Raw genomic sequence first — 27,983 nt, 5'->3', positions numbered from 1 at the left:
GCTGGCTTCCCCTCCGTGGAAGTCACATGACAGGAAGTAGTCTAGAAGAAGCGGAAGTAGCATGTGCCGGAGGAGGCGGGGGTAACCCAAACTTGGAGTAAAGGCTCGGAGTCGGGCACACCTAGCCGCCAAAATGAAGGTGAAGATGCTGAGCCGGAACCCGGACAACTATGTCCGCGAAACCAAGCTGGACTTACAAAGAGGTGAGACAAGTTAGGGAGTCACCAGCCTTCAGTCTGGACTCGGCTTCCACCGAGTAAAGCTTGGTGAAGACTGACGCTCCAGTCTCTTTCTTTCCCTGTTCCCTTTTGCCAAGGCAAACTTAGTGCAGATAAGGCCGTTGCGGGACTGAGTAGCAGATAATTTCTACTCAAGGCTCTTTTTGAAGAACTTTTTCTAGTGGTACGTGGGAAAGTTGGTTATGTCTGGAATACTTCCGCCTTCCCCCTTCCAGCGGCTGCTCCGATGTTTCTGGCTCCAGTTGTTGAGAAGTGGAACTTGACAGCCAAACTCGTAGATTCAAGGGTTTGATAGGCTTTTTTAAATCTCTTTCGTCAAAATTACATACTTCTAAATGTGGAAGAGACAAAGGTGAAACTTGAAGCCATCAAGTTTTCTTAATGCTTGTGAAGAAGTTTGATGCGTGAATGGCTAAAATGAAATTAATAAGGCTTCTTTTTTGATCTTATTTACTGGTCTGTAAATTTACTGGTCTGTAAATTGATCTTATTTACTGGTCTTATTTACTGATCTTATAGCGGATCGTATCTAAATGACAAGGGACCAACCATGTGTAAAGAGAATACCAGGTGCAAAGGCCTTCAGGCGGGAATAAAGGTAAAGCATACGAGAAGGGCCGTGTCATCAGTTTGAGTAAGGGGGATAAACCATAGAAGATGAGGCTGGGACGATACTTTGTTATTTTGATTGAATAGTAGAGATTATCCAACATATATATGAATAATGCTGAGAGGGGAATATGTGGTCTCTTCTCACAAGATGTTTATGGGTTAAGTATCAAGGTAGTAATGTTTCTAAAATGCAAATTAGGTTATGTCACCTGGACATCATCCCTATTCCTTGAACGTCTGGTTCCATCTTCCTTTCACTAGTCACTACTTTTCTTGCAAGTAGCTTACATTTACTCTTGCAGATCTGAGTGCATTTCCGACATTTCTCTTTCAGGCTTGCTGTGGCACACACGCTTTCTCAGTCTACACTAGCTCCTTTCTCTGAACAACAGTCTTTCCGTATTTATCTCCCGTGGTAGCCCCTTCCATTTAAAGCACCCTTCTTCTGTGCTTTTTATCACATATTTTCGTGCTGACATCAGAGTGTGTACGTATCACATTGTCTCATGATTATTATTTTGGTGATCTTTTTCATCACACTGAGTTTGCATAGAAGGGAAGAATCCGATTTGTTTCTATACCCACTGTGCCTAGACAGCACCTGGCACATAGTGGTTGCTTTGTAAGTTTATAAATGGAGGAATGAGTAAGTGATTGGCTGGTCATAGACTCTCCACATGAGGAGATTTTTAGTCATCTGATGTTATTAAGGGTTTTACTTTCTATAGTATCTTCTTATTTCTTTATAGTTTCTGATGGAAGTTTTAATAGCAAAATGGAAAAATAGAAGCATTGGAGCTTTGTGAAACATAAATCAAGGAAGACGTTTGTTACCTTTTTTTTATTCTTTCATTCTTATTTAGGTGTTATTTCCTTGTAAATTTTGACTGAATGTTAGATATAGTACCATTAACAGGGAGTCAGAAAAAAATGACAAGGTGAAGTTGTGGGGTAAGAAGATGCATTTACTTTTTTTATTTTTTATTATTTTTTTAATGTTTATTATTGAGAGACAGAGCATGAGCATGGGAGGGGCAGAGAGAGAGGGAGGCACAGAATCTGAAGCAGGCTCCAGGCTCTGAGCTGTCAGCGCAGAGCCCGACGCGGGACTCGAACTCACAAACTGTGAGATCATGACCTGAGCCAAAGCCGGACGCTTAACCCACTGAGCCACCCAGGTGCCCCAAAGATGCACTTACTTTTAAACATTAAGTGCTTTTTAGACACGTGGGCTTAGAATTATTTCCTAAGCACAATTATTAACTGAGAACCTGTTTGGCAGCATAGCATAATAGTTAAGAACACCAATTCTGAAATCAGCCTGCTTTGGTTTGAATCCTGGCTTCATCATTTCATAGGCAAGTTACTTCTCTATGCCTCAATTTCCCCATCAGTAAAATAAGAAATAGTAATAGGACTTAACCCATAGGGTCTGGATATTAAGTGAGTTAATATACAGTATTTGGAACGATGCCTTGTACATTGTAAACTGTTTTTTAAGTAAGTAAACACATGTGGGAAGTGTTCAGTAAATAGTAACTACAATCATAATCATAACACTGTGTGCCTATCAGAGTGATTAGCACTGGAGATGAGTTGTGTTTCCTGCCTCAAAAGGAACGTAGAGCTCAGTTGGGCAAACATTTATCATGCGTTTGTTTTGTCCCAGGCACTGTGCAACACATAAGGAGTAAAGTGAGGAATGTAGTGGAATCCCTGTCCATGAAAGGTTTACAACGCAGTTAAAGAATGTAGTAAGACTTGTGAAAGGAAAAGCTGAGGGTATCTATAGGGTCTAATTATTCTGCAAGATGTATGCCTTCCATGTTTTTCCCGTAGTTTTTTACTGAAAGGTTTCTGAGTGAAAGGTCATCTATTTTTGTATTTTTCACAGTGCTAGGTATAGAACAGTGTTCCTAACAAAGGCTTAGTGGATAGCAAATTGAATGATCACCTGAGGAAGGCCATAGGAAATATTAAAAGTGAACTGTTTTATTAAGAGGAGTCATTTTTATTTCAGTTCCAAGAAACTATGATCCTACCTTACATCCTTTTGAAGTCCCGCGAGAGTATGTAAGAGCTTTAAATGCTACCAAATTGGAACGGGTATTTGCAAAACCATTCCTTGCTTCCCTGGATGGTCACCGAGATGGAGTCAATTGCTTGGCAAAGCACCCAAAGAGCCTGGCTACTGTCCTTTCTGGGGCATGTGATGGAGAGGCAAGTGTCATTTCAAACACTGATATTTTAAATTAAAAATAGTTATGTTACAGATGTTCTTCAGTTTCGTGTTATGGTGGATTTTAATTGGTTCGATTTCATTTTTTTGTCCTATTTTCTGTTAATTCTCAAGAATGAATTGTGTTTGAATTACTACAGTGGTTTCTCGTCTAAACCTCAGAAATTAGAAATGTAGCAGCTGAATGCTCAGTTTGACAGTAAACAGTAAAGCATGTTTACAGTAGTAAACGTTTTGTGAGGGTTGTTTTTTTTTTCTCACAGAGGATGTTATTAATGATTCAACACTTATTTCCACTTTGGCAAGAAGAGAAAGCTTTGAAACACTTTAAATTAGAATCAACAAGAGTACTTAACAGATTGAATTTTCTGCTTGTTGATATACTTATCCATATGCACTGCAGTATTTTAAACTGGAGGATTTTGTTTTTAGCAGTCTGGTGGAGTGAGTCATAGCTTTTTCAGTGTTGAATTTATTTTTCTTGGAATGTAGTATGCCTCTGCCTGAACATTTTATGTTTATAGTTCACGGAAATTTCCTGGTATGCTCTATCATAGGTTAGAATTTGGAACTTGACTAAACGAAAATGTATCCGTACGATACAAGCCCATGAGGGTTTTGTACGAGGAATATGTACTCGCTTTTGTGGGACTTCTTTCTTTACTGTAAGTATGATGCAATTAAGTCATTAACTCTTTTCAACACGTATAAGACTGATTTAATGTTTTCTGAGTTCCTTTATTCCATGAGGCGTTTGAAGTTTCACAACCCAAAATAAATTTTAAAACTTTGAAAAGTCCTCTTTTCTTTATGTATACTCCAGTCTTCTCCAAAGTTTTTTATTTTTTTAATAAATGATTATTTAACATGTTATTTAACTAACATTCCATAGAACATTGAGAAGTGGGATTAATGTAAGGTGATTCTAAAAATATAGTTTGGTTTTCTCTGGAAGATTTTTAGGGTTGGGAATCAGTAATTTCTATTTTGTCAGATAGTAAATTATTGAAGGATTTGTGCGTGTGGTTAAGATACACATGAGGTACAGTTTATATTCTAACCATTTTTAAGTGTACATTTCAGTGGCATTAAGTACATTCACATTATTAAGCAACCGTCACCACTTTTTCATCTTCCCGAAACTGAAACTCTGTACTTACGAAGCAATAACTCCTTATTCCCCTCTGCCTCCAGCCTTTGGTAACCATTATCATACTTTCTGTCTCTATGACTATTCTAAGTACCTCACATAAGTGGAATTAAATAATAGCTGCCCTTTTGTGTCTGGCTTATTTCACTTACCGTAATGTCTTCATCCATGTTGTAGCAGGTATCAGAATTTCTTTTTTAAGATGGAATAACATTCTATTATACATATATACCACATTTTGTTTATCCATCTATCAGTGGACATTTAGGTTGTCTCCACCTTTTGGCTTTTATGAATAATGATACTATAAACATTGGCCTACAAATATCTGCTCAATTTCACTGAAAGTTTTATAATAGGAATGACAGAATCTAAGCTGTGCTTTGAGATAATTAATTTGACAGCAGTAAGTGATCAGTTTACAGGCTGTCTTAATAATTTGAGTAAGCAATAAGGAATCCGTGCTGGGGAGGGAAAATCATAGAAAGTAGTTGTTAGGTTTAGAAACATTTTGGAGGTTTGACAGACTTGACAACTGAGGGGTGCTTAGGAAGATTGCTCTTCCTTCCAGAAATGGAGAAGTCAGGAGTGTCAGAAACTTTGGAGGAGGAGAGTGGGAATGGGAAGGATATGGTATGATGGATGAACTGGACTGCAATGGCCTATTTGAGTGAAGAGGTCTGTCAGACCCTTCTAGATAAAGGTCTGGAGTTCAGGAGGGAAGTCAGAACTAAACTTGGTCTCATCAAAAAGGGATAATGATTGAGGCCACGGAATGGTATTATTAGGGAAAAGTGGCAGGGAAAATACAGACATACAGAAATGTCAGAGAAATAACCTTGGGGAAAGCCTGCCTCTAGGAAGTGGGAGAACTCTGGGAGTAGCCAGAAAGCTAGAAGAGCCTGGAAATGAGCTTAATGTCCCAGGAGGAAAGGGTCGTTGGTTGTGTGAACTACTACAAAGAATGATGAGGATGGAGACAAAGAAATATTTTAGAAACATGAACCTATAAAAAATAGAAAGTTAAAGTTCCCGTAATTCTAATCTTTCAGTTTTCACACTGTTGGCAATTTGGTGTCTATGCTTTCAGAAGTTCTGACATTTGTATACGTATATGTATGGCATTTGATGTATACATACACACTAACCAGCCCTGTAAATCTTGAGTAGCATGCTGGGTGCCAGGGCCAGATGGAAAGGAGTAGTGAAGGGAAGAGATGACTTCTGGGAAAGCTTTAAATATTTGAAAGTGTTGTGTGAAAGAAGAAGTGGACTTTTTGTTGTTCTATGTAGCAGCATTAAGAATAGGTGTTAATGTTAAAAGTTTTGGTTCTGGTTTAGGGAGAAACTTACTTGCTGTCAAAAACCAAAATAAGCTACTTCGCAGGAAATTCAGGTGCTTTTCACTAAAGGGCTTTACACAAGCTTTATGACCCTGTATACCATATGTTGTAGAAGGAATTGCACGGGAAGTTGGAGCAAACTGACCACAGCTAGCATCCAGTTAGTTATTCTTCTGAATATATCGATTAGTTTAATATCCCAGAGGATTTACTGGCTGGGTTTTTTTGTGTTTTTGTTTTTGTTTTTGTTTTTTTTTTTTTTTGAGTGCCTAAAATGAGTAAAGGGTGAAAGATGTTTCATATTCATTATTTACTCCCTTTCTTCAGATATCTTAAAGTAATGTCTGCTTAGGGATAAGACCTGTGAAAACTGCTTGCTGGCAGAATTTCAGCACTTAGTGTTTCAAAAAATGTTTAATCTACAATGTTGCAAAAGGTAAATCTTTATTACCTAAATTTCATAATATCTACTATACCCCAATTTGTAGCACCAATAGGTCTTTCTTTAGCTTACTCAGCCTTGAGATAAGATATTCTGGCCAGGCACATATTGTTTGGCTCCTCATTTCTACAAAATGTTATTAAGCCTTTCTCAGGATTGATGATTTGCTAAGACTTGTACTCAATAGATTGTATAGAGTAGCTTAGTCAATTACAAGGAAGTTCGGTCTTGAGCTTGTGGACGCTGTGAGAAGCTTGGTTGAAAGAAACAGTTTTTAGAGTGGGAATTCTCAATAAACAGTTTATCTTGTCTTCCATAAATACTAATATTCCATTGGGTCAAGCCAGATTGGCCAAGACCTCGGTGTCTAAATTACATCTTAACTAGCTCGCGGTAGAATTGGCTTTCCAGAATTAAGGTTTTGGTCTGATGCCAGTAGCTCAGATTCAGGTTTCTAAATAAGATACTGCCTTACTAAATACTTTTTTCTATTATAAGGATGTTAAGGATTCTGTTAGCATCCTCAACAAAAGAAATTCCTGTCTGACCTTAGTACCAAAACTCTCCTAATTACCCTTCTATTCTGATATCATGGGCACTATGAATTGTTTTGCAGGAAGGGTTTCCCTTTTGAATTTGCTGTAAGGAAAGAGCTAAATTTATACTCTCTCATACATAAATACATATTTTTGTTAATATTTTTATTTAAGAAGTAGATGTAGATTGCATATAACATAAACGTAAAAAATGAGAAAGTTAACATATCCTGTATTTCTGCTTTTCGGGAAACCTAGTAGTTTGGTGTATATATACAATTGTTTATACCCTACGTATGATTATTTTATGTTTTTAATCCCAAATTAAGTTATATTGTGCATTCTGTTTTGCAGCTTAGTTTTTACTTAATATCTTGAATATATCTACCACATACCCAAGTCTAAGTTACCATTGTTACCTTGCTGTGATTGGGCTAAGACACCAGTGTCCTACTCCTCATGGCTTTTTCACCATCTGTGTAACTGTCAGTTCAGTGAAAAGGCAAATGGTGTCTTTACAATATCATGAAAATAGTTTTGACCTTGTGGACCCCTGAAAAATTCTCAAGCTCCTTCAGAGGTCTGCATTTCATGGCTTGAAAACCAGTGAGTTGATGGTTTGTGGAATCTTATGTCATGCAAAGAAGTGCTTTACCCATGCCAAGGTTAAAAAAAATGACTTCTGTTTAGTATCTTTATATTTTGTATTTAATTTTTTACATTTAAAATTATGTGGAATTTTATTTTTATTTCTTTAAGGCTTTTTAAAACTTTTTTAAAAATGGTTTTAGAGAGAGAGAGCGCACACACACTCTCGTGAGCGTGAACAAGCAGGGGAGGGGCAGAGAGAGAGGGAGAGAGAGAATCCCAAGCGCTGTCAGCACAGAACCTGATGCAGTGTCGAACTAATGAACCGTGAGATCATGACCTGAACGGAAACCATGAATCAGAAACTTAACCAACTGAGCCACCCAGGCACCCCTGGAATTTTATGTTTATGTCACGTATCAGATTGGTTCAAACTTTTTAATGAGTAACATGATATCAAAATACCATTTTATTATAATTCATTTTTCTTCCTAATTTGAAATGCCATCTTTTTTACAGTATGCTTTTTTTTTTTTTTGCCAAACTTATGACCTTTGTTCATGCTCTCCTTTTGCTCTACTCACACTGTCTTATTTTAATTTTATGTACTGTGTGTATTTGTCATAAATCTTTACTATAACATTTTGGGATATTAATGTATCAGTAAATACAATACTGGAAGTATATGGGATGTGTATTTTTTAAAATAGAGATGTTTATCATTTGATGTATATGTTACCATGTTTACAGTTTATAACAGTTGTCCGTTATCATCTTAATAACAAATGTTTCTAGGTTGGTGATGACAAAACTGTGAAGCAGTGGAAAATGGATGGACCAGGCTATGGAGAAGAGGAGGAACCGTTGCATACAATATTAGGAAAGGTACAAAAAAAAATTGACTTATATTTGCTTATTAAAATCCTTCTGTTTTACTAAAATTATTTCAGAATTTTAATTTTAAAAAAAAGATGTAAATGAGACTTGAGCCTGCAATAATTGACCTTTTTTAAGCAATATTTAATGCAGTTTAAGGTCCTTTGCAGCTGAAGAATTTGAATGGTTCTTTGGTATTCATTGTATTGGGTTCAGTTTCTGTGTTTAGCTAAAGGATGCAGTGAAACATTTTCTGTGGCAAGTCCATGGGAGAAAATCTATACGAAAAATAATGCTTCAGATTCTCTCTGATTTATATTATAGATCTTACACAAAACTCAGAATGTCTTACTGGAAAGAACCCCTTAGGCAGTGAAGAGGTATTATAATATGATGCTTTTCGTATAAATCTCATTGATATTTCTTACAACATTATTCTGCAAATCAGGCGATATGGTTTAGTTATAGCTTAAATGTAATTCAGATCATATGGCCTACCTGTGTTTTATAATGTTTACATTTTGATACTAAGCAAACTTCTAAAGTTCGATTTAATCTTGAAATATATGCATTTTAAAAATCAGTTTGCCATTTCAGTATCATGTTGGTATATATTTAAGTTCTGCTTTTCAGATTAAGTGTTTTTAAAGGCACATAGAGGTGGGACATGAGTATACGATGAAAATAATTGGCAAATCAGTAATTCCTAAAACAAAATTGGTTTCCCTCTTGTAAAATGTCTTTTCTCCAGGATTTCCAAATATTTTTGAAATATTTCATCTTAACCTCTATATTTGTGGTAGTGGGGATTAAATCTTACTATGGAAAAGTTTGTCAGACTTGCCTTCATAAATAACAATTGGAAGCCTGCAGATGCTGCTAAGAGTTCTTAAAAGCCTAAAGTATTGGCTAAATATTTCCCTCTTATTTGCTTTGCAAACATTTTTTTTACCACATAGTACAAAGACAAATTTTAATCTGGCCCTGAATAGATCTTTTAAGTGGATATCAAAATTTATGACATTTTATTGATTTTAACAATATTAGCATCCACCCTTGCCAGCTTTATTCCTCCCCCTAAATTTTAATCCAGTTGTTGGTTTCTGTTTTTCTGCCTGGGAATCAGTACTTCATGTGTTAAATGTGGAACTAAGTGTTTTAGACCTTACCTTTGCATTTCATTAATTGGTTCCAACGTCCTTCAAATACCCATTGATGATTTAAGGATTACTTCAGTGATAAGTATTTAAATTTAAATACATCCCCTGTTAATGTTTTTTCCAGAAGGTGTGATAAGAATCCTCACCTTTTATGGTACTGTTTCCTCCTTTAAGGAAAGGCTTCAAAGAAGTTTCTTTGTAAATAGGGACTTTTTCTTAAAAAAAAAAAAAAATGAGAGTATTATTTAAAATATTATGTAGATTTGAAATGTTAATGATAGATCCATTTATAACAACATCTTTGCTTTTAAAGACAGTATATACAGGGATTGATCATCACTGGAAGGAAGCTGTTTTTGCCACATGTGGACAGCAAGTAGACATTTGGGATGAACAAAGAACAAGTCCTATATGTTCAATGACCTGGGGATTCGACAGTATAAGTAGTGTTAAATTTAACCCAATTGAGGTAATGCTTCTTTTTGAAATATGTTCTGCTTACTCTTTCCTTATTTAATAATTTCAGCTCTGTTTAGGAAACTTTTGAGTGTGTGTTATAAGAATTTTTTTTTTTTTTTTAATCTTAATGGGCTTCTGGCATTTGGTTACCTGAGTTCTGATACCTTTGGTCAGATCTTGACGTGTTTGCCCACTTTATACACTGTTACACCAGTGTTATACTCCGTTACAGGAGGGTGTGTGCATGTGCTCGTAAGCAAGTTCTGGTGAAACTTCAGTTTTACTCATGCCTTCAGAACTCATGTTCCACAGATTACATCATTGTACCTTTGGGAAAATGTTCATTTCTTAATTCTCTTCAAGGTCAGAAGAGGCATTTAGCATTGTTTTCTTTTGTAAGTGACGAGGGCACTAAGGATTTATAGTAATGATTACTATCCTGCATGATGATAGTTCATTTTTCTTTGCTCAGAAGTCTAATATGATGATTCCTAAGTCCTTCCAGGTCTAAGGAAAGAGTTGGAGATTAACCACTACTTATTGGTTATTCAGGTCTGAATTTAGGAAAGGAGGCTGCCCTAAAGCCTAGATTAATCTAGCCTTTGGACTTCAGACCTTTCCATGAGCTATTTCTGAATACGTAACAATAGGTAAACTCATTGTCCAGAAGACTCAGTAAAGATGCCTTTTCCCCCCCGCAGAAAAAAAAGGAAATTGCTTCATGTATAGCTAATCTTAGAAGTTAGTAGGAAATTATCACGTTAGATGGTATGTTAGATGGTATTAAAGAATAAATAACCTGATATGTAAGTTTTATACTCTCAGACACCCGAGCTGGTAAAGTGGAAGAAAGGTTAAGTCAAAGTAGCAGGGTATAAAATTGTTTGTATGAAGTATCAGAACGTGAGATGCTGTAGTTTGATGAGAGTCTGGCCTTGTGGTGCTGCTAAGAAGTCATACAGTCAGAGGACACCCTTCCTGCCCTGAGCATATACCTTTCTGCACACTTCTGAGAGAGTCTACAGGTCTAGAGCAGGGGTTGGCAAACTATGGTTCGTGAGCCCACTGTCTGTTTTTATAAATCAAGTTTTATTAGAACACAGCCATACCCTTTTGTTTACATATTGCTTGTAGCTGCCTTTCTGCTATGACAGCAGAATGACCCGTGAGGTCTAAAGTATTTGCTGTCTGGTCCTTTACAGAAAACGTTTGCTGATCGTTAGTCCAGAATGTTTATCAGTACTATATCTTTTTCACTCCATCGTCTTTTGGTTGTAGAAGTAAGATATGGCCTGAAGCGCAAGTCAGCTTTGCAGAGCCAGGCCAAGGTGACAATAGACAGAAGCAGGTGGCGACAAACACAAGCCATTTGTAGGAACATTTTGTGTCCTACTTGGTGTGGAGCTAAACTGGAAATGCTGGTGTACCTTGGCATTGACCTTATACAAGTCACACTCCTTCTCTATATTTGTTTCTTTATTTTTAAAATGAGATTAATTAGATCTTTCAGTATACATTATAGGTTTGTCATGAGGGTAAAACGTGATAAAAATGTGAATATTTTTTGAAGATGCTACCCAAATTTAAGATGATATTACCACTATTAAAAAAATAAACAGAACAGAGATATTGATTTCTACTTCTGCGAGGGATAAACAGTATCTTGCTTGTCTATTTTGGTGAACACCTGTGTCAGAAGAGCTGATGATTAATTCCAAAATCATAATTAGTTATTAGTGATGACATAGTGACCATGTTTTTCAAACTTGCCTGTATAACAACTATATTTGTTCAGCCATGTGGTTTTATTTATTTTTTCTTTAAATTACCCTTATGAACTGACTTAGTGGTAGAAACAAATGGTATGCTTGTCTCTCTCATCCTATACTAAACTTAATGGGAAGGGGATGTGGCTGTAAACAAATGGAGTATATTTGTCTCCTCTAATCATTAATAATTAATTTCCTGTTAAAATATTGAAGCCTAGCATTTTGATAAAGCCAAAAATTTTATGCTGAGTATTACCACATTTTATAGTGTAAAAGTCGACTTTCAGTCTAGGTAGAATTTTTTGCTTTGCTCAGATTAAGTTCTCATAAACTTTTAGAAATGGAACCTAGTCAGACCTTGGTTTCTTGAGAAACCAAGAAAAGTTGAAAGGAGTCACTAACTAGGGGAAAGTCTCTGAGGAAGTGATTTAAAAAGGAAGGTTTTGGAAAGGACTGAATTCATGGTTGTAGCATTAGCTTTATGATGTTTTATTTGAGCTGTGTACACACACAGAGTAGGAGTTGGCTGGTCATGCAACTGTGCAGTAAATAACTCTTCTTGTTCCTCCTACACTTATAGTAGGAAGTGATAGGCAGAAGCCAAGAGTTATATCAGGAACCATGTGTAAGGAGGCCTGGTGGGACTCAGGCCCTGCTGGTAGGTGGGGGGCTTGATTTCATATAATGCCAAGGGTCAGTTATATCAGTACCTTCAATACTACTATGACTGACTTATAAATTTTTTTTTTTTTTCAACGTTTATTTATTTTTGGGACAGAGAGAGGCAGAGCATGAACGGGGGAGGGGCAGAGAGAGAGGGAGACACAGAATCGGAAACAGGCTCCAGGCTCTGAGCCATCAGCCCAGAGCCTGACGCGGGGCTCGAACTCACGGACCGCGAGATCGTGACCTGGCTGAAGTCGGACGCTTAACCGACTGCGCCACCCAGGCGCCCCATGACTGACTTATAAATAAATGTTTGAAACATCTTGAAACAATTGGACAAATAATAGGCCTAGTTTATACAAAGTTCATGAACATGAAGAAATGTTTACTGAAAAGCACTAGTTTGTATAATTAGAAAATATTGCCATACAGAAATGAACTTCTAAATGCCACTACTTAATGCTTCCAGTTGCAGTGAAATGGACATATTTCCACACTGCAGTGTATATTGATACAGCTCTTTGGAAAACAATTAGTCCTAAACATCAAAAGCCATAAAATTATTCATGCTTTTGTTTAAAAAAAATTTTAGGTGTATTTATTTATTTATATTTTATTTTATGTTTGAGAGAGAGAGAAAATGAGCAGGAGAGGGGGAGGGGCAGAGAGAGAGGGGTGGGTAGAGAATCCAAAGCAGGCTCTGCACTGACAGCAGAGAGCCCAGTGTGGGGATCAAACTCCAAACCGGAAGATCATGACCTGAGTTGAAGTAGGACATTTAACCCACTGAGCCACCCAGGTGCCCTATATTTATTTATTTTTTGAGAGAGAGAGAACAGGTAAGCAAGTGGGGGAGGGGCAGTGAGAGAGGAAGAGAGAGAGAAACCTAGGAATTCTCCACACTGTCAGTACAGAGCCTGATGCAAGGCTCAGACTCAGAAACCTTGATATCATGACCTGACCCAAGATCAAGAGTCGGATGCTTAACCAACTGAGCCACCCAGGCACCCCTGTTCATACTTTTTTTTTTTTAATTTTTTTTTAAGGTTTATTTATTTTTGAGAGAGGGAGTGTGAGTGGGGGAGGAGCAGAGAAAGACGGAGACAGAATCAGAAGCAGGCTCCAAGCTCTGAGCTGTCAGCACAGAGCCCAACGTAGGGCTCAAACTCACGAACTGTGAGATCATGACCTGAGCCAGTCGGACACTCAACTGACTGAGCCACCCAGGCACCCCAATACTTTTTGATTCCGTAATCCACTACTGAAATTTTAACCTTATAAAAAGAAGAATTGCGTTTGTGAAAATGTTATCTGAAGTGTTATTGATAATACTGAAAAATAGGAAATAGGTCTAAGTTGAAGAATGGATGAATAAAATCTGTTCAGTTGTAAAAAGAACACAGATTTGTCTGTACACTCCATCACTACCTTGTAAAATATACACACGGGCATTTAGCAGTGAAAATACTTGACTTGGGGTGCCTGGGTGGCTCAAGTCGGTTAAGCAACCAACTTCGGCTAAGGTCATGATCACATGATTCATGAGTTTCAGTCCCGCTTTGGGCTCTGTACTGATAGCTCAGAGCCTGGAGCCTGCTTCGGATTCCATGTCTCCCTCTCTGTCTTCCCCTCTCCCCCAACTCACACTCTCTCTTTCTCAAAAATAAAATAAATAAAAAGTAGATACTTAACTAAGGTTGCTGAGATTGAGTGATTCATTGTACTCTCTTAAAATGGACTTTAATGTTATAAATTTGTATCTTAAACATTAAGGGTAATTGAATCATTTGTTCATTGAATGGACATGGTTTGCTGCCAAGCTTGGCTTTTAACTGGAGATGGTTGTACTTATTTTTCAGACATTTCTCTTGGGAAGTTGTGCTTCTGACAGGAATATAGTACTATATGACATGAGGCAAGCTACTCCCCTGAAAAAGGTGGGTTTCAGTTTCTTTTCTGCTTTTACAGTTGTTAATGTGTTCTTCTATGGAGTGAGTAACAAAAAATATGGAACGAATGTTTTTTTCTTAATTAAATTTTTTTCATATGTTTTTAGAAGCCAAAGTGATCATAATGGCATTCTCTCAGGCACCTGTTCCTTTTTAGAGACCCTTACATTTTCACTAGGTATTGTATCCTAGTTATCTTTGTATCTTCCTTAATGCCAGGAAGTTTTAGGTATGTAATTCAGACTTAACGGAGTTCAAAGTTCTTTTTAAAAAAAAAATTTTTAGTGTTCATTCATTTTTGAGAGACAGAGACAGAGCGTGAGTGGGGGAGAGGCAGAGAGAGGGAGGCACAGAATCCGAAGCAGGCTCCAGGCTCTGATCGGTCAGCACAGAGCCTGATGCTGGGCTCGAACTCACAAACTGCGAGATCATGACCTGAGTTGGATGCTTAACCGATTCAGCCACTCAGGTGCCCCACTGAGTTCAAACTTTTTAAGTGTTGCATCCCATTACTTCACACAGCATGATTGTCATATGCTACGTATAGTATTCCGTTCCAGAACATTTTGCAACTGACTTACATAACCAGCTTTATTTGTTTAATTACATGCTGTTTTATTTAGATAAATAATATCTTGTCCAAGGTGGCAGATTTCCCAGCAGTCATTCTAGGACTTAGATATCAAAGCTAATACAACCTTAAGCTGACTATCGACAGAGAAATGTATTGTCAGTAAAGAGAAGAGTGCCATTGTAAGTAAGTATAAAGTTGATTTCAGGTGCTCCAAATCTGAGGATGCAGAAGGGCCTAGACACCATTCATGTGCCATGAGGCCATTGTGATAATCCACATGGAAAAGAAATGCTTTTAATATTTTTGTTGTTCCTAAACCATTTTCACAACATGTAATAAATTCCCAAATATTAGAAGTAGAGTACATTCCTTAAAGTTTCAACTGCATAAATATGTTCATCTTTCCAAATTACCACTTTAATCATTTCACTCCTTCATGATGATCTAGTGGGCACATCTCACGTGAACTTTGAGACCTTTAGACCTTGAGCAGGTAACTTAATCTTTGTTTCTCCTATAAAATGATGATATTAATAATTACTTTCCAGCACATTGGTGAAAATAAGACATGGTATTTTAAACATTTAGCAGAATGCTAAGATGAAATCTAGTGTGATAAGTAGTAGTTTCTGCCTCCTCTGCCCTTCATTCTCTGTTTTTTAATGGCGTTCCATAACTTTAGGTTGAAGAAAAGAACTATAGCCTGGTTTTCAAGGCCTTCCAAATCTGGTCCCTATTTGCATTCTATTTATTTGTTTGTTTCAGTCAGTAAGAGAACATTTAAATAGGGGTTGTCATAGGCAGGTCACCTTGATGGATGCAGAGATGCTATTTTTTATTCTTTGTTCTGTATACTAGACTATCATTGTTTCTTCTATTTTTTCCTCTCCTAAATGTACTAGATCTCAACCAGGGTGTCGTTTTAAAAATGTGGGAGAGGCATTATAGAGACTGGCATTTAGTGGACAGGTGCCTGAGAGGCTAAACGTCTACAGTGGACAGTTACACACAACACACAATCATCCTGCTCAGAATGCTAGCAGTGTTCTTGTTGAGAAACAACTAATATACTGTTCCTTCACAGGTCAGCTCAAATCGTGCTTCTCTTTTGAAACCTTTCTTCTTCTCTTAAACCCTAAAGTCATTAATTTTGCCCCCAATTTGATACTTGATCATTTACTGTTTCTTTGTTAATATTTTAGTATTTCTTATGTATATCTCCTTTTCCTGACTAAACTCAATAATAAGTTATTTGAGGTTGAGGGACCATTAAGTAGTTTTATATTTTTCAGTATCTACTACTCTGTGTACTCAGGAAACAATTATTGATTGATTTCCTTTCCTATTGCATGGAGCTGAGTACTGTGCACATGATGGGTGTTTGCTAAATATGTGCTTAAATCAGTGAAAAAGAAGGAAAAGAAATGAAGTGGGAGATTTATCCATTTGAGAGGGAATTGATTTCATGGTAATGGGTTACTGTATTCTTCCCTTCCAGGTCATCTTAGATATGAGAACAAACACAATTTGTTGGAACCCTATGGAAGCTTTCATTTTCACTGCAGCAAATGAAGATTACAAGTAAGTTTTCTTCTTTTTATAACTTGCTTATTTCTATCAGAAATGGCTCAATTGGATAAATCATACTAATGAAATATGTTTTCGTAGGTAGTAGTTCTTGATATACAAGGTAGAAAATGGTCATTTGTTTCGCTCAAAAGTATATATATTTCCCAAATTGGAGAAGAACTTGTTAGAAAAAAAAAGTCAGTTTTCAGAATGATACAGACCAGGAACAGAAAGCTGATCTGAAGACCAAATCCTGTCTGCTGCCTGTTTCCGTAAATACTTTTATTGGAATATAACTGTGTTCATTTGTGTATTGAATATGGGTCCTTTTGTGCCATAGTGCCTTAGGTGAGTGGTTGCAGAAGCAGCCATGTGGCTCACAAAGTTGAAAATATGTATAATCTGGCCCTTTCTAGAAAAAATTGGCTGCTTTCTGCTTTACACCACGCAAATAATGACTGAACCATACATGTTTTAATAGAAACTAAAAATATTTGCCTACAGGGGTACCTGGGTGACTCCGTTGGTTAATAAGCGTTTGACTCTTGGTTTCAGCTCAGGTCATGGTTTGTGGGATCCGGCCCCACATCAAGCTCTGAGATGACAGCATAGAGCCTGCTTCGGATTCTCTCTTTGTCTGTCTGTGTGTCTGTCTCTCTCTCTCTCTCTCTCTGTCCCTCCCCTGCTCTTCCTCCCTCTTTCTGTTTCTCTCTTTCTCTCAAAATAAACATTAAAAAAAATATTTAGCTACAAAATCTGTAGCTCTTCACAAAGCTGATGCTCATGTAGTCATGTTATCAGCGTCACTATTACTTCAGCAAGACAAAAGGAAAAATACAGTTTCAATTTTTACCCTAACATTTACAGATATGTTATTCTATGACTCCACGTAAAGGTGACTTAGCCTTACATTTTTGACCTGGATGGAATTTTATGATCCCTATGTATCGCCTTAAAACTTGTCAAGGCATTTCACATTGGCTGTCTTATGTTATCTTTTCAGTATCCCTGTAAGGGAGGTAGGACATGTATGTTATCCCCTTTTTAGAGATGAGGATGTTAAAGCTGGGAGTTTAATCTTAGGGAGGAAAAAGTGTCTTTTCTTTTCTTTCTTTCTTTCTTTTTTTAAATCCAAAGCGTGTGTTGTAGTGTAATGCTTGTGGTAGATTCTTAACACATGTTTTTTTGAGAAGTTGGAAGTTTCTCATTGGATTGAACTTTAGATCTTCTGTATTTAAGTTCTTTGTTCTTTCCACTATTATTATTTGTGAAAACATAAATTAGCTCAGAAATAGGATTTATTACACGATGTTTTAGTGGTACCAACTAAAAACATCTATTATGGTTTTCTGTACTCAAACTCAGTTGAATTCTCATTAGCAAGGAATATCAAACCAAATTAATTGAAGCTCTTTTAGCCTTTATCAACGTTTTGAAATTAAATGGCCTTATTCCAGTTAAAAGAAATAATATTTTGCTGACCAGCCTTATTAAGGTTTCTGAAGTTTGTTCTAATTAGCAAGATACCTTTTTTACAGACCCCTGGACTTTCTCCATTCTTGCCTTGGAAAGAATTTCATATGGCACCTGAAACAAAGAGCACATTGCTTATAAGGGGTGACTGTTTGACTACTATAATTGCTCTTACTTGAAAGTGATCTTGCCATAGTATATATTTTTTATATTTTCTTTCTTTTATTGCCTGCTAAATAGTCTAATAATTCTGAATTCGAAACGCAAGTTGAAGTCTAGACCCAACCAGTAACTGCTGTAGAAATTTGGAGTAGGCATGTAAACTAACTTGTGCCATAGTCTCATCATCTATAAGATAATAGAGTTGAAATAGATGATCCCTAAAGAATCCTGTAACACCAAACTTTGTGTATGTAAACATTGTCTATCCAAATGGATTCATTTGCTTAGATTTTGAATAAGTTCTTAACATTTTTCTTGGGTAGAGATTAAAACAGAATTTACTAAAAAAACAGAATATGCTGAAACAAAGCAAAGCTGGTTGACAACCACTGCTCTAGAGAAGGAAAATAAACAAAGCAGTTGTCAACTCAGAAATGTAACCTCAGAGATCAGTATGACATTGGCTGACAATCCTGTGGTATGTTGGGGTATTTAAAGTTTATTTATTTTGAGAGAGAGGGGGAGAGAGAGAGAGGGAGAGAGAGAATATCCCAAGTAGGCTTCGAGGCTGATAGCGTGGAGCCCAATGCAGAGCTAGACCTGTGAGATCATGACCTGAACTGAACTCAAGAGTAGGACATTAAACCGACTGAGCCACCTGGCACTATGGTTGAGAGATTTAAAAAAGAACAATGACTTGTCTCTTGAGAATTTTATGTTATTGGGGATATTTTGTCAGTAGCATGAGTGACTTCTCGCAACAATTGTGTTAAAAAAAAATATTCTTTTTGAAGTGTTACATCAATTTTTTAAACATTTTGATATAATATTGGGCTTATTTAAAAGTTGCAAAAATGTTATGTGGTAGCCAGCTTCCCTTAATGTTAACATCTTATGTAACCATAATGGAATTAGGAAAACCAAGAAATTAATATTGGTACAGTACTATAAACTACAGACTTTATTCCATCACTAGTCATTCCGTTAATATTCTTTGTCCATTCTAGGATCCAGTGCAGGATCCCATACTGCATTTGATTGTCATGTCTCCTTTGCTCAGTTTGTGACTGTTCTCAATCCCCCCAATCTTTTATGACCTTAGTACTTTTGAAAAGGATTTACTTGTCAATTATCTTGTAGACTGTCCTTAATTTGGGTTTACTGATGTTTTCTCATTATTTAGATTGAGATTTTGCATGTTTTGCAAGAATACCACAAAACTGATGTGTCCTTCTTGGTTCATCACTTTGGGGTACATGATGTCACTCTAATTACCGGTGGTGTTGATCTTGATCACTTAGGGTGGTATCTGCCAAGTTTCTGCATTGTAAAGTTACTATGTTTTTCCTTTTGTAATTCACATTTATCTTTGGGGAGATACTTTGAAATTATGTAGATATCCTGTTTCTCCTCATACTTTTGCTCAGTAATCTTAGCATCTTGAAGTGTTTTGATATTTGGAACTTGACTACAGTAATGCTCTGTTATTATTGTCCGTTGTGCATGTTGGCTCATTTGAAGCATTATTCTTTTAGCTATTGATTAAGGGTGTTTAAATCTTGAAAATCATGGTTTTTTTTTTGTTTTTTTTTTTTTAACCAACCGTGCATATAGTTTTCTAATTTTAGTATGCCCTTTGGAAAAGCCATGGTCACTCTTACATATCACTAATAAAAGTTGAACTCTATTGGAAATGTTTTGTCAACTTAAAAATCTTAAAAGTGCTCTTGCTTTTGGATTTAGTAATTTACTTACAGGAATTTGTCCAGATTTAACTAAGTCTGTTCCACTCAAAGATTGAATTTCAAAAATTCAAATACTGGTATTTCATTGAAATATTATTTAAAATTGAAAGTTGGAAATTTTTTATTAACAAATTATAAGCAAATGTATTTAAATAAATTTTTAAATAATTATGTTCTTTTAACTTATTTAAATAATACGTGACCATAAGTGCTTATAATATGCTACATGAAATATGAGACTACAGAGCTTTATACAATATTATCAATTTTGTTAAAAGTATGTGTTTAAATATTAGCATGGTGAAAAGCTTAGACGTAATTACATGGCACTAACTGATACTCTCTGGGCGGTAGAATTAAAGGTAGGTTTTGTACTCTGTACTTTTTTGAAAGTTTCACATTTTCTACAATGAGATTTATGTTTATGAAGATAAAGGTGTTTAAGTGTAATCTTAAGGAATAAGAAAAACTGGTAGTATTTTTCCCAATCCCTTAGCTTCCATGTAAAGAGGCTGTATATTTAGATGTGCGTAATTTGGCTAATGGTCTTAGTTTCATTAGTACCACATATGCTTCTTTATAGACACTTGTATGAAATAATTTAAAAATTCTTTTACAGCTTATATACTTTCGATATGCGTGCACTGGACACTCCTGTAATGGTACATATGGATCATGTATCTGCGGTGCTTGATGTGGATTATTCTCCGACTGGGAAAGAGTTTGTGTCTGCTAGTTTTGATAAATCTATTCGAATCTTTCCTGTGGACAAAAGTAGAAGCAGGTATGTGACTACCAATAAACCATTTGTTTGATTTTTTCTTGTCTTCATCATCAGTCCTTTATCTTTTTTGAAAGGTTATTTGGTTATGTGTATAGGGTAGAATTCAACCCAGGTATTGTGACTTGGGATACCAGCTTGCACTGTGTCATCTATGGGCAAAAAGCCTACTGGGCAATTTCTTTCATGGAATAGAAAACCTAATTTCCTGTGTAAGATAATAGCCTCGTGTATAGTGTGCTGTGGTTTACAAAGCACTTTCATGCATATTCTTGTTCTTTGGTAATGCTTTATATGTGTTGGGGAAGCATATGCAAAGCAAAACCCAATTAAGCTGGAGGAAATTTCCCCATAAAAAATGGTAATTAGGGAGCCTAGCTGGCTCCATGCAACTCATGATCTCAGGGTCATGAGTTTGAGCCTCATGTTGGGCATAGAGATTACTTAAAAATTTTTTTGTTTTAAATGATAATTAAGATGCACCTAGGTAGCTCAGTCAGTGTCCTGCTCTTGATCTTGGCTTAGGTCATGTTCCCATGGTTCATGGGATCGAGCCCCGCATCAGGCTGCACAATGACTGCACGGAGCCTGCTTGGGATTCTATCCCCCTCCCTCCCTCCCTCCCTGCCTGCCTCCGTCTCTCTCTCTTTCTCTCTCACCCCCCTCCCCCACTCATACACACATGCATGCTCTCTAAAATAAAGTTGTAAAAAATGATAAAGTAGTATAGTGGTGTTGCTCACATGTGAAGATATGACTGTCTGCATTTTGATACAATAATAATATTGATACTGAGATTTAAAATTAATCCAAGTGAACGTTCTCTCTAAAATAGCATATAAATATATATATACAGCACATGCATACATAGACATCTATACGTATACTTGATTGAGTGTCCTACTCTTGCTTAGTGGAATTCAAGCTCAGTAGGGAGAAGATGGACTTGCTGAAAGATAACAGAGTGATTGGAGGTAGGAAAGGAAAGGAGAGGAGTGATGGAATCTGGGAGAGGAAAGAAGACAGAACGTGTGTAATGAGGGCGGAAGCTGATGATTTGTGCCAGAGGGCAGCAACGTGGAGCTGGTAAAGCAATTTACCCAGCTTCGTAAAGATTGATGGTAGCAGAGTTGTTCGGGGATCCTTCCTTCACTTAAAAAAAAATCTAGAGATTATTCACTTTGGTGTTGTAATGACACAGTCTGGAGAAGTCTCACCATTTTAGTGCAGTGATGAGAATTTTGATCACTACTTCTGCTGATAACTAGCCTAGCTTCTACAGTGCTGAAGCTTTTTGAGTCTTTTGAAAGAATGACGTTCATTTTCAGAGGCATGTTGTGTCCTTCTCCTGATTCACCATTGTTCTGTTCCAGCAGGGTCAGCACTAGGATGCATCTGAGTGAGGTGCCTCGGTGCAGAATTCAAGGAGGTACTGGTTGTTAGGGGTGTGCAGGTGCCAGCCCCGCATCTGCACTGCACCTGCTTCACCTTAGTCCCAGCCTTGTTTCAGAAACAAAAGATCTTTCAGATAGCGCCTCCTGACAGTCCAGCAACTCATCCACACCTTTTTCGGTGATAGCCAGCCTGCTTTGTTTAACTCTTTGGTGTTTTTACTTGCGATAGTTGCATCTTTCTACCCTGTAATTTGTGGGGTCCATACTGATTCCTGACCCTTTTGGTATCGTTGATTACCAGCGTATCATTGTCATCATCATTGTGTATCTGATTAAAAAGGTGCTTGGGGGTGCCTGGGTGGCTCAGTCGGTTGAGTGTCAGACTCTCGATTTTGGCTTAGGTCATGATCCCCCAGGATCGTGGAGCCCGGCATCGGGCTCAGCGCTGAGGTGTGGAGCCTGCTTAGGATTCTCTCTCCCCACCTCTGCCCCTCTCCCCTGTTTGCCTGCTCTCTCTCTCTCTCTCTCTCTCTCTCTCTTTAAAATAAAAAAAAAAATTAAAAAAAGATGCCTGAATCAAAAGCATATTGACTAGAGTGTTGTGATGATTTTGATCTTCCCTCCATCCTCTCCACTGTAGAACTCTTGGTGTTGGTTTCCGTATGGCTGTTGCCTCGTTTACAACTTGATATTCTGCAGACTGTCATGAATGGTTTGTTGGGATTATTCAGTCAGGCCCAAGGCAGGGGCGATAGTTTCTATTCTTACATTCCTAGAAGATACCAAGAAGCAAGGGAATGTGGCCTTCCATTATTTTCTTTGCATCAGAACCTCCAAAGGTGGTAGGACAATACTTTTCTAACATGATGAATAAGCAGGCACAAAGAATGGGAAAAGAACAAACAAGAAAGACAAAGAGCATTGAGGATGTTTAGACACCTATGATCTCAAGGCCCTTGCAGCTGAGTTCAAGCTGAATTATTGCAAAGCCACTGTGGGCAGCCAAATGTAGGTCTATCTAAAAAGCTCAAGTAATTCCAGACTTGTATGGAGTAAGGAATTATGCCCCATTTCCAGGGAATTGTCTGTCTACTGATGTTGTTTGGAGATTTTTGTAATCACAGTGGTAGTATATGCTACTTGTTGGATTTAGATGTAAGTGGTATTTCCTCTGACCTTTGCCTTCATCTGCTTAAAAGCTAGTTTGAGTTAATTCTGCGCTCTGCTCTATCTGGTTCATTACAAACCCTCAAATAACATAGCTAGTGCTTTGAAGAATCTTTATTTTTAAAATGTTTTTCTTTGAAAGACCTTAAAATGGTTAAAGTGTATTTTTAAAGTAAACTTTTAATAGATTATTAAAAGCTACAGGTACGTCAGTATTTGAAATCAGGCTTTTTCCCCCCCAAAGTTTATTTTACTTATTTTGAGAGAGAGAGCAAGTAGGGGAGGGGCAGAGAGAGAGGGAGAGAGAGAATCTAAAACGGGCTCCGTGCCGTTGGCACAGAGCCCAACACGGGACTTGGGGCTTGATCTCATGAACTGTGAGATCATAACCTGGGCCCAAACCGAGAGTCGGATGCTTAACTGACTGAGCCACCCAGGTGCCCTAAAATTAGGCTTCTGTTGGGATTTCATTCAATATTTACTAAGCAAACAAGTAAATGACTGGCATTCACATGGATTAATTTTTTTTTTAATTTTTTTTTTTTTTTTTTGAGAGAGAGAGAGGGAGACGCAGAACTTGAAGCAGGCTCCAGGCTCTGCATTTATTAGCGTGCGGTGCTTGAACTCACAAACTGTGAGATCATGACCTGAACTGAAGTTGGATGCTTAACTGACTGAGCCACCCAGGCACCCCTCACATGGCATAATTTGACTGTATACTAAAGAATATAAGTTTTTAAAATGTATTTATCTCCTAACAGTATCACGTTTAGTGAGCTTCGTAAACATGCATAAACAAATCTAGAAAAACTCTGCATAGTTTACCATTAAAGAGGATCTATTTTGGTTAAGTAATTAATCACTAGATTTCACTGGTCTAATACATGAAGAGATTATTTTTAATGGTTACTGAAGCCTGATGGAATTTTCTATCGTTTAAATTCATTATATTGCTAATGAAAAAAGGAGCCTCTTAAATAGGTGAGATTATGAGAACTGAATCTTATAAAAGCAGAGCATTGGAAGGAGAAGAAAAAGTCTATCTCCTCTAGTTTTCATTTTCATAGGATATTCTTTCTAACCGTCCTTCCCCTTTCAGAAATAGATTTCTTAGGGTTTCTGTATATGTTCACTCAAGTGCTTAAAACATTTCCGTTAGAAACAGTGTAAAAAACTAGTTTTGTGAGTGTATTTCAGATATTTTTTATAAATCTGGATTCTGTTTAGTCTGGTCATCATGTATGAGTATTCTTTTTCTGTGCAGAGTATGCTGAGTTTGTTTCCTTTCTCACTCGTCTGCGTTTTGAATCATCTAACCCAGATGTGGAAAATTCATTTCTCCAAAAGCCTCTATTTTTCCTGACCTTGTCTTTTACTTGTTTTTTAATGCTCTCTCAACACTTCCCAATATAGTGTCTTCTGTGAATTCACTTAGCATGTTTCACAGCCTTTCCAGATAGGTATGATATTTTACATCTCCATTTACTAAATGATTCTTAACTCATCAGACACTTCTGTAACCCTCCCTTTCTGTTCACACATGGAAATCATCCACTCTTACTTCATTTAAGTGAGCTTTTTAAACAATTTGACCAAAACAGAAATCAGACATTAGGCTCAGTGTATAAGGATGTGCTCTTTGAATGCCATTGCATTTATTTTATTTTCCAGTAAAATGGGGGGAAAAAGTGATTGTTTACCCGCATTGATTTGGAAGGAGGGAGATAATTGATTTCTTATTTAAAAAAAAATTTTTTTTTAATGTTTGTTTTTGAGAGGTGGGGGGGGGGTGGGGAGGGCCAGAGAGAGAGGGAGACACAGAATCTGAAGCAGGCTCCAGGCTCCGAGCTGTCAGCACAGAGCCTGATACGGGGCTTGAACTCACCAACCGCGAGATCATGACCTGAGGTGAAGTTGGACGCTTAACCACTGAGCCATGCAGGCGCCCCTGATTTCTTATTTTTAAAAAACTGTAGCTTCAACATATTTTACTTGTGTTATCAGTCTTCAGTAATTTTGTGAACTTTTCTGGGCATCTAGTTTTGCTTAGTTTATATTTATTTTTCTTTTTGAATTGTAATTTCTCTGAGGACAAGAATTTTTTTTGTAACTCCTTAGCACTTAGCATAGAACCTTGTTATATTAGTTCAATAAAGATACATAAAAATTAATTTGAATTTCCCTTTTATATTCTCTTCAGACTCAGAAATGCTACCCAGATACTTGATGGGCAGTGGTTAAAGAAACTCTGTATCAAAATCCTAATTTTACCTTAACTCCTCTTCTGTAGGGAAGTCTATCACACAAAGAGAATGCAACATGTTATCTGTGTAAAATGGACTTCTGACAGCAAATATATTATGTGTGGATCTGATGAAATGAACATTCGTCTGTGGAAAGCTAATGCTTCTGAAAAGTTGGGTGTGGTAAGAGATCCCATTTTCTTTCATTGTCGTAAAGCTAGTTTCTAATTTAGTGGGTATGGTTATATTGTAAGGAGAATTTATTTGAAGTACTTAGATCAAACTGGCATAGTTGTGATAAAAATGTTAGCAACAAAACAGACACGGCTGCATTGAGATTTACTTTTTTCATGTTACAGGCACCTCAGAGACCTTTGTTAATTCAAATGTTTGGTAATATTTGAGTCTTCCTGATTCTTTGTTTTTTCCTTGAGATGAGGAGAGAAGGTGTAGAGACTAGAAGGTTAGAACTGAGAATGCCTGTTCTGTTAAAGGAATAGTAATCAGACGCATCAAACGCTTCAAGTCCCTGTTGAGGTCTTTTAATATCAAAGACAGTGAAACGCTAACTTCAAAAAAAAATACAGAAAGCTTCAGACTATAAAAAAAAAGATTGAAAGAAGCAATAACAAATATTATCATTGGCTAGCTGTCTCTGGGTTATGGGGTTATGGTTGGCTTTTGTTTTTTGGCTTTTGTTTTTCTAAATGTTTCATGTTTAATATTAGAAACATTCAGAGTGTTTATATCAGCAACAAATACTGAGTTTAAAAAGGAAAGGTTAAGCGTGAGTTATTTTCTCCTTAGCTCCAATAGGAAAATCACGATATGATAAACGGCTTTTAAAGACAATTTTATTTTAGGTTTAATGATTGGGAAGTATTATACTATGCCTAGTTTTCAATTCATTGTAAGTTCCTTTAAATCATACCATCCTTAACATTGTTAAATGAAGCCTTATTATTATAGAATTGAATGCTTTTTTTTCCTGTGTTCAGAAGTTATTTTCACCTCCCCCCCCCCAAAATGTTGAGGGATTAACTTAGGTGCTTTCTATGTTATTTATGTCTAGAGAAGGTCCAATTCAGTGGTCCACACAGCCCTATTTCCTCAGCACTGATGTTGTCACTTGGTGGCATCTGTCTACATTGTACATACTGCCCAAAAGGAAATTCAGTGTTAGCAGAGATGATATTTCTAACCTGACCTCGTTAAGGGTAGAATTACATTGGCAATTTCGGTTGCATGTCCTAGAAGTTTAATTTTTGTAGGAAAGGGTGCTTCCTAGCTTTGTTATTTGAAGAAAAACAACACGGCATTCATTGAATTATCAAAATACATTTTTCCAGCTTACATCACGAGAAAAAGCAGCCAAAGATTATAACCAGAAATTGAAAGAGAAATTTCAACATCATCCTCATATAAAACGCATTGCTCGTCACCGACATCTACCAAAATCCATCTACAGTCAGATTCAGGAACAGCGCATCATGAAAGAAGCTCGTCGACGAAAGTATGATTTGGGGCATTTGATTCTATTTCAGTACCCTTTTCTAACTTCCCCCTCTCGTCTCACCGAAAATAAACCAAACCCTGCCTTTCGAGGGAATAGTTGATGTTATGCATTAGAGATGTTTTTGAACACTTCCCTGAGCTTTTATTATTTTTTTTCTTTTTCCTGGTAGAAGGAAGAAGCAATGATTATCAGAGAATTTTCATTACCTAGTTTTGAAATTATGTTGAAAGGGCAACCAGTAAAACTGAATTCCATCAAAATAAGAAAGCATTTCTGCTCATACTAGAGACACTTGTAAATCGTGTTTTAAAAAATGATTTCTAATGAAGCTGTAATTAAGAGGTATTACATATTTTCCAAGTTAAAGAATGCAGAGAACTCATAGCATCTATTTCTTAAATAAAAATTTTCTGATATGCTTCATCATAGAATTGTGGATCTAAAGCAGAGCTCCCACCACCAGTTTCCTTGTAGAATTATATAAAGGACACTGTTATATAATAAGAGAAGCAATTAAATAAGTTAACAGAAGTTGATATCTAGGTACTTTTTACCCAGTCTGATTGTGAAAACATTTTTTTTCAACAGGGATTTTTTTAGTGAAAGAAAAGACTGATTTTTCTGAGACAGTTTTTTTTGGTTAAGGTGATTTCTCATAAGCTTGCTTATATATGTATATTTTGTTTATTTCTAGGGAAGTGAATCGTCTCAAACATAGCAAGCCTGGATCTGTATCGATTGTGTCGGAGAAGAAGAAACACATAGTGGCAGTTGTGAAATAACACTTGGTATTCCTACCGATCCTGATACATGATGATTTGTTACACTTTGATTTGCAAATGTAAATAAAAATACTGGCTCTAGAATAATAACGAACAGTTCAGTTACATGTGTAGAGGAAGTAAAAACTGTCCTGAAAGGTGGCCTGGTTGATAAGACTGTCCGACATTTTATTCTTGATCTTCTTTCTTATGTCATTGAAGAATACAGTATTTGCAAACTAACTTATTCCTTTTAGAAAATGCGGATATACTTTCACTTTGACCTATTATTATAGATATACTCTGTGTTTGAATTTACATTCAAGAGCAGACATCTCTTTGGTTACCTTTAATATTACTTTGGATAATTAGTGCAATGATTCTTCCTATGATTATACATAACATGGGGAAGAATTATGTCAGAACTTTTTTCAGTTCAATTAATTTTCTGTGTTTTATTTGTATTTGGCTTTTTGAGACCTTAAAGATGATCAGCTTGAATTTATATAACTTTTTAAATAATAATTACAGTTTATGGTCAAGATAATAAAACATCCTTTATCTCAGCAT

At 36.7% G+C, this 27,983-nt stretch overlaps 1 protein-coding gene across 1 annotated transcript; it reads left to right on the top strand.

Moving 5' to 3' along the window:
• Positions 1-45: 45 nt before the first annotated feature.
• On the top strand, positions 46-27,982 carry DCAF13 (DDB1 and CUL4 associated factor 13). Its single transcript, XM_047088941.1, has 11 exons — positions 46-203; positions 2,872-3,071; positions 3,648-3,755; positions 7,945-8,034; positions 9,499-9,654; positions 13,939-14,016; positions 16,101-16,183; positions 20,171-20,335; positions 25,184-25,319; positions 26,486-26,649; positions 27,347-27,982. Exons 1-11 carry the CDS (start codon positions 134-136, stop codon positions 27,432-27,434), a joined length of 1,338 nt encoding a protein of 445 aa, XP_046944897.1. The 5' UTR covers positions 46-133; the 3' UTR covers positions 27,435-27,982.
• Position 27,983: the final 1 nt, after the last annotated feature.

The sequence above is a fragment of the Lynx rufus genome, unplaced genomic scaffold, assembly GCF_022079265.1.
Source record: "Lynx rufus isolate CCGP_SWC_20201006 ecotype Redwood Valley unplaced genomic scaffold, mLynRuf1.p SCAF_26, whole genome shotgun sequence".
In the NCBI taxonomy this organism is placed as follows: domain Eukaryota; kingdom Metazoa; phylum Chordata; class Mammalia; order Carnivora; family Felidae; genus Lynx; species Lynx rufus.
The sequence above is the reverse complement of the archived record's forward strand: the minus strand, read 5'-3'. Positions and strand labels throughout refer to the sequence as shown.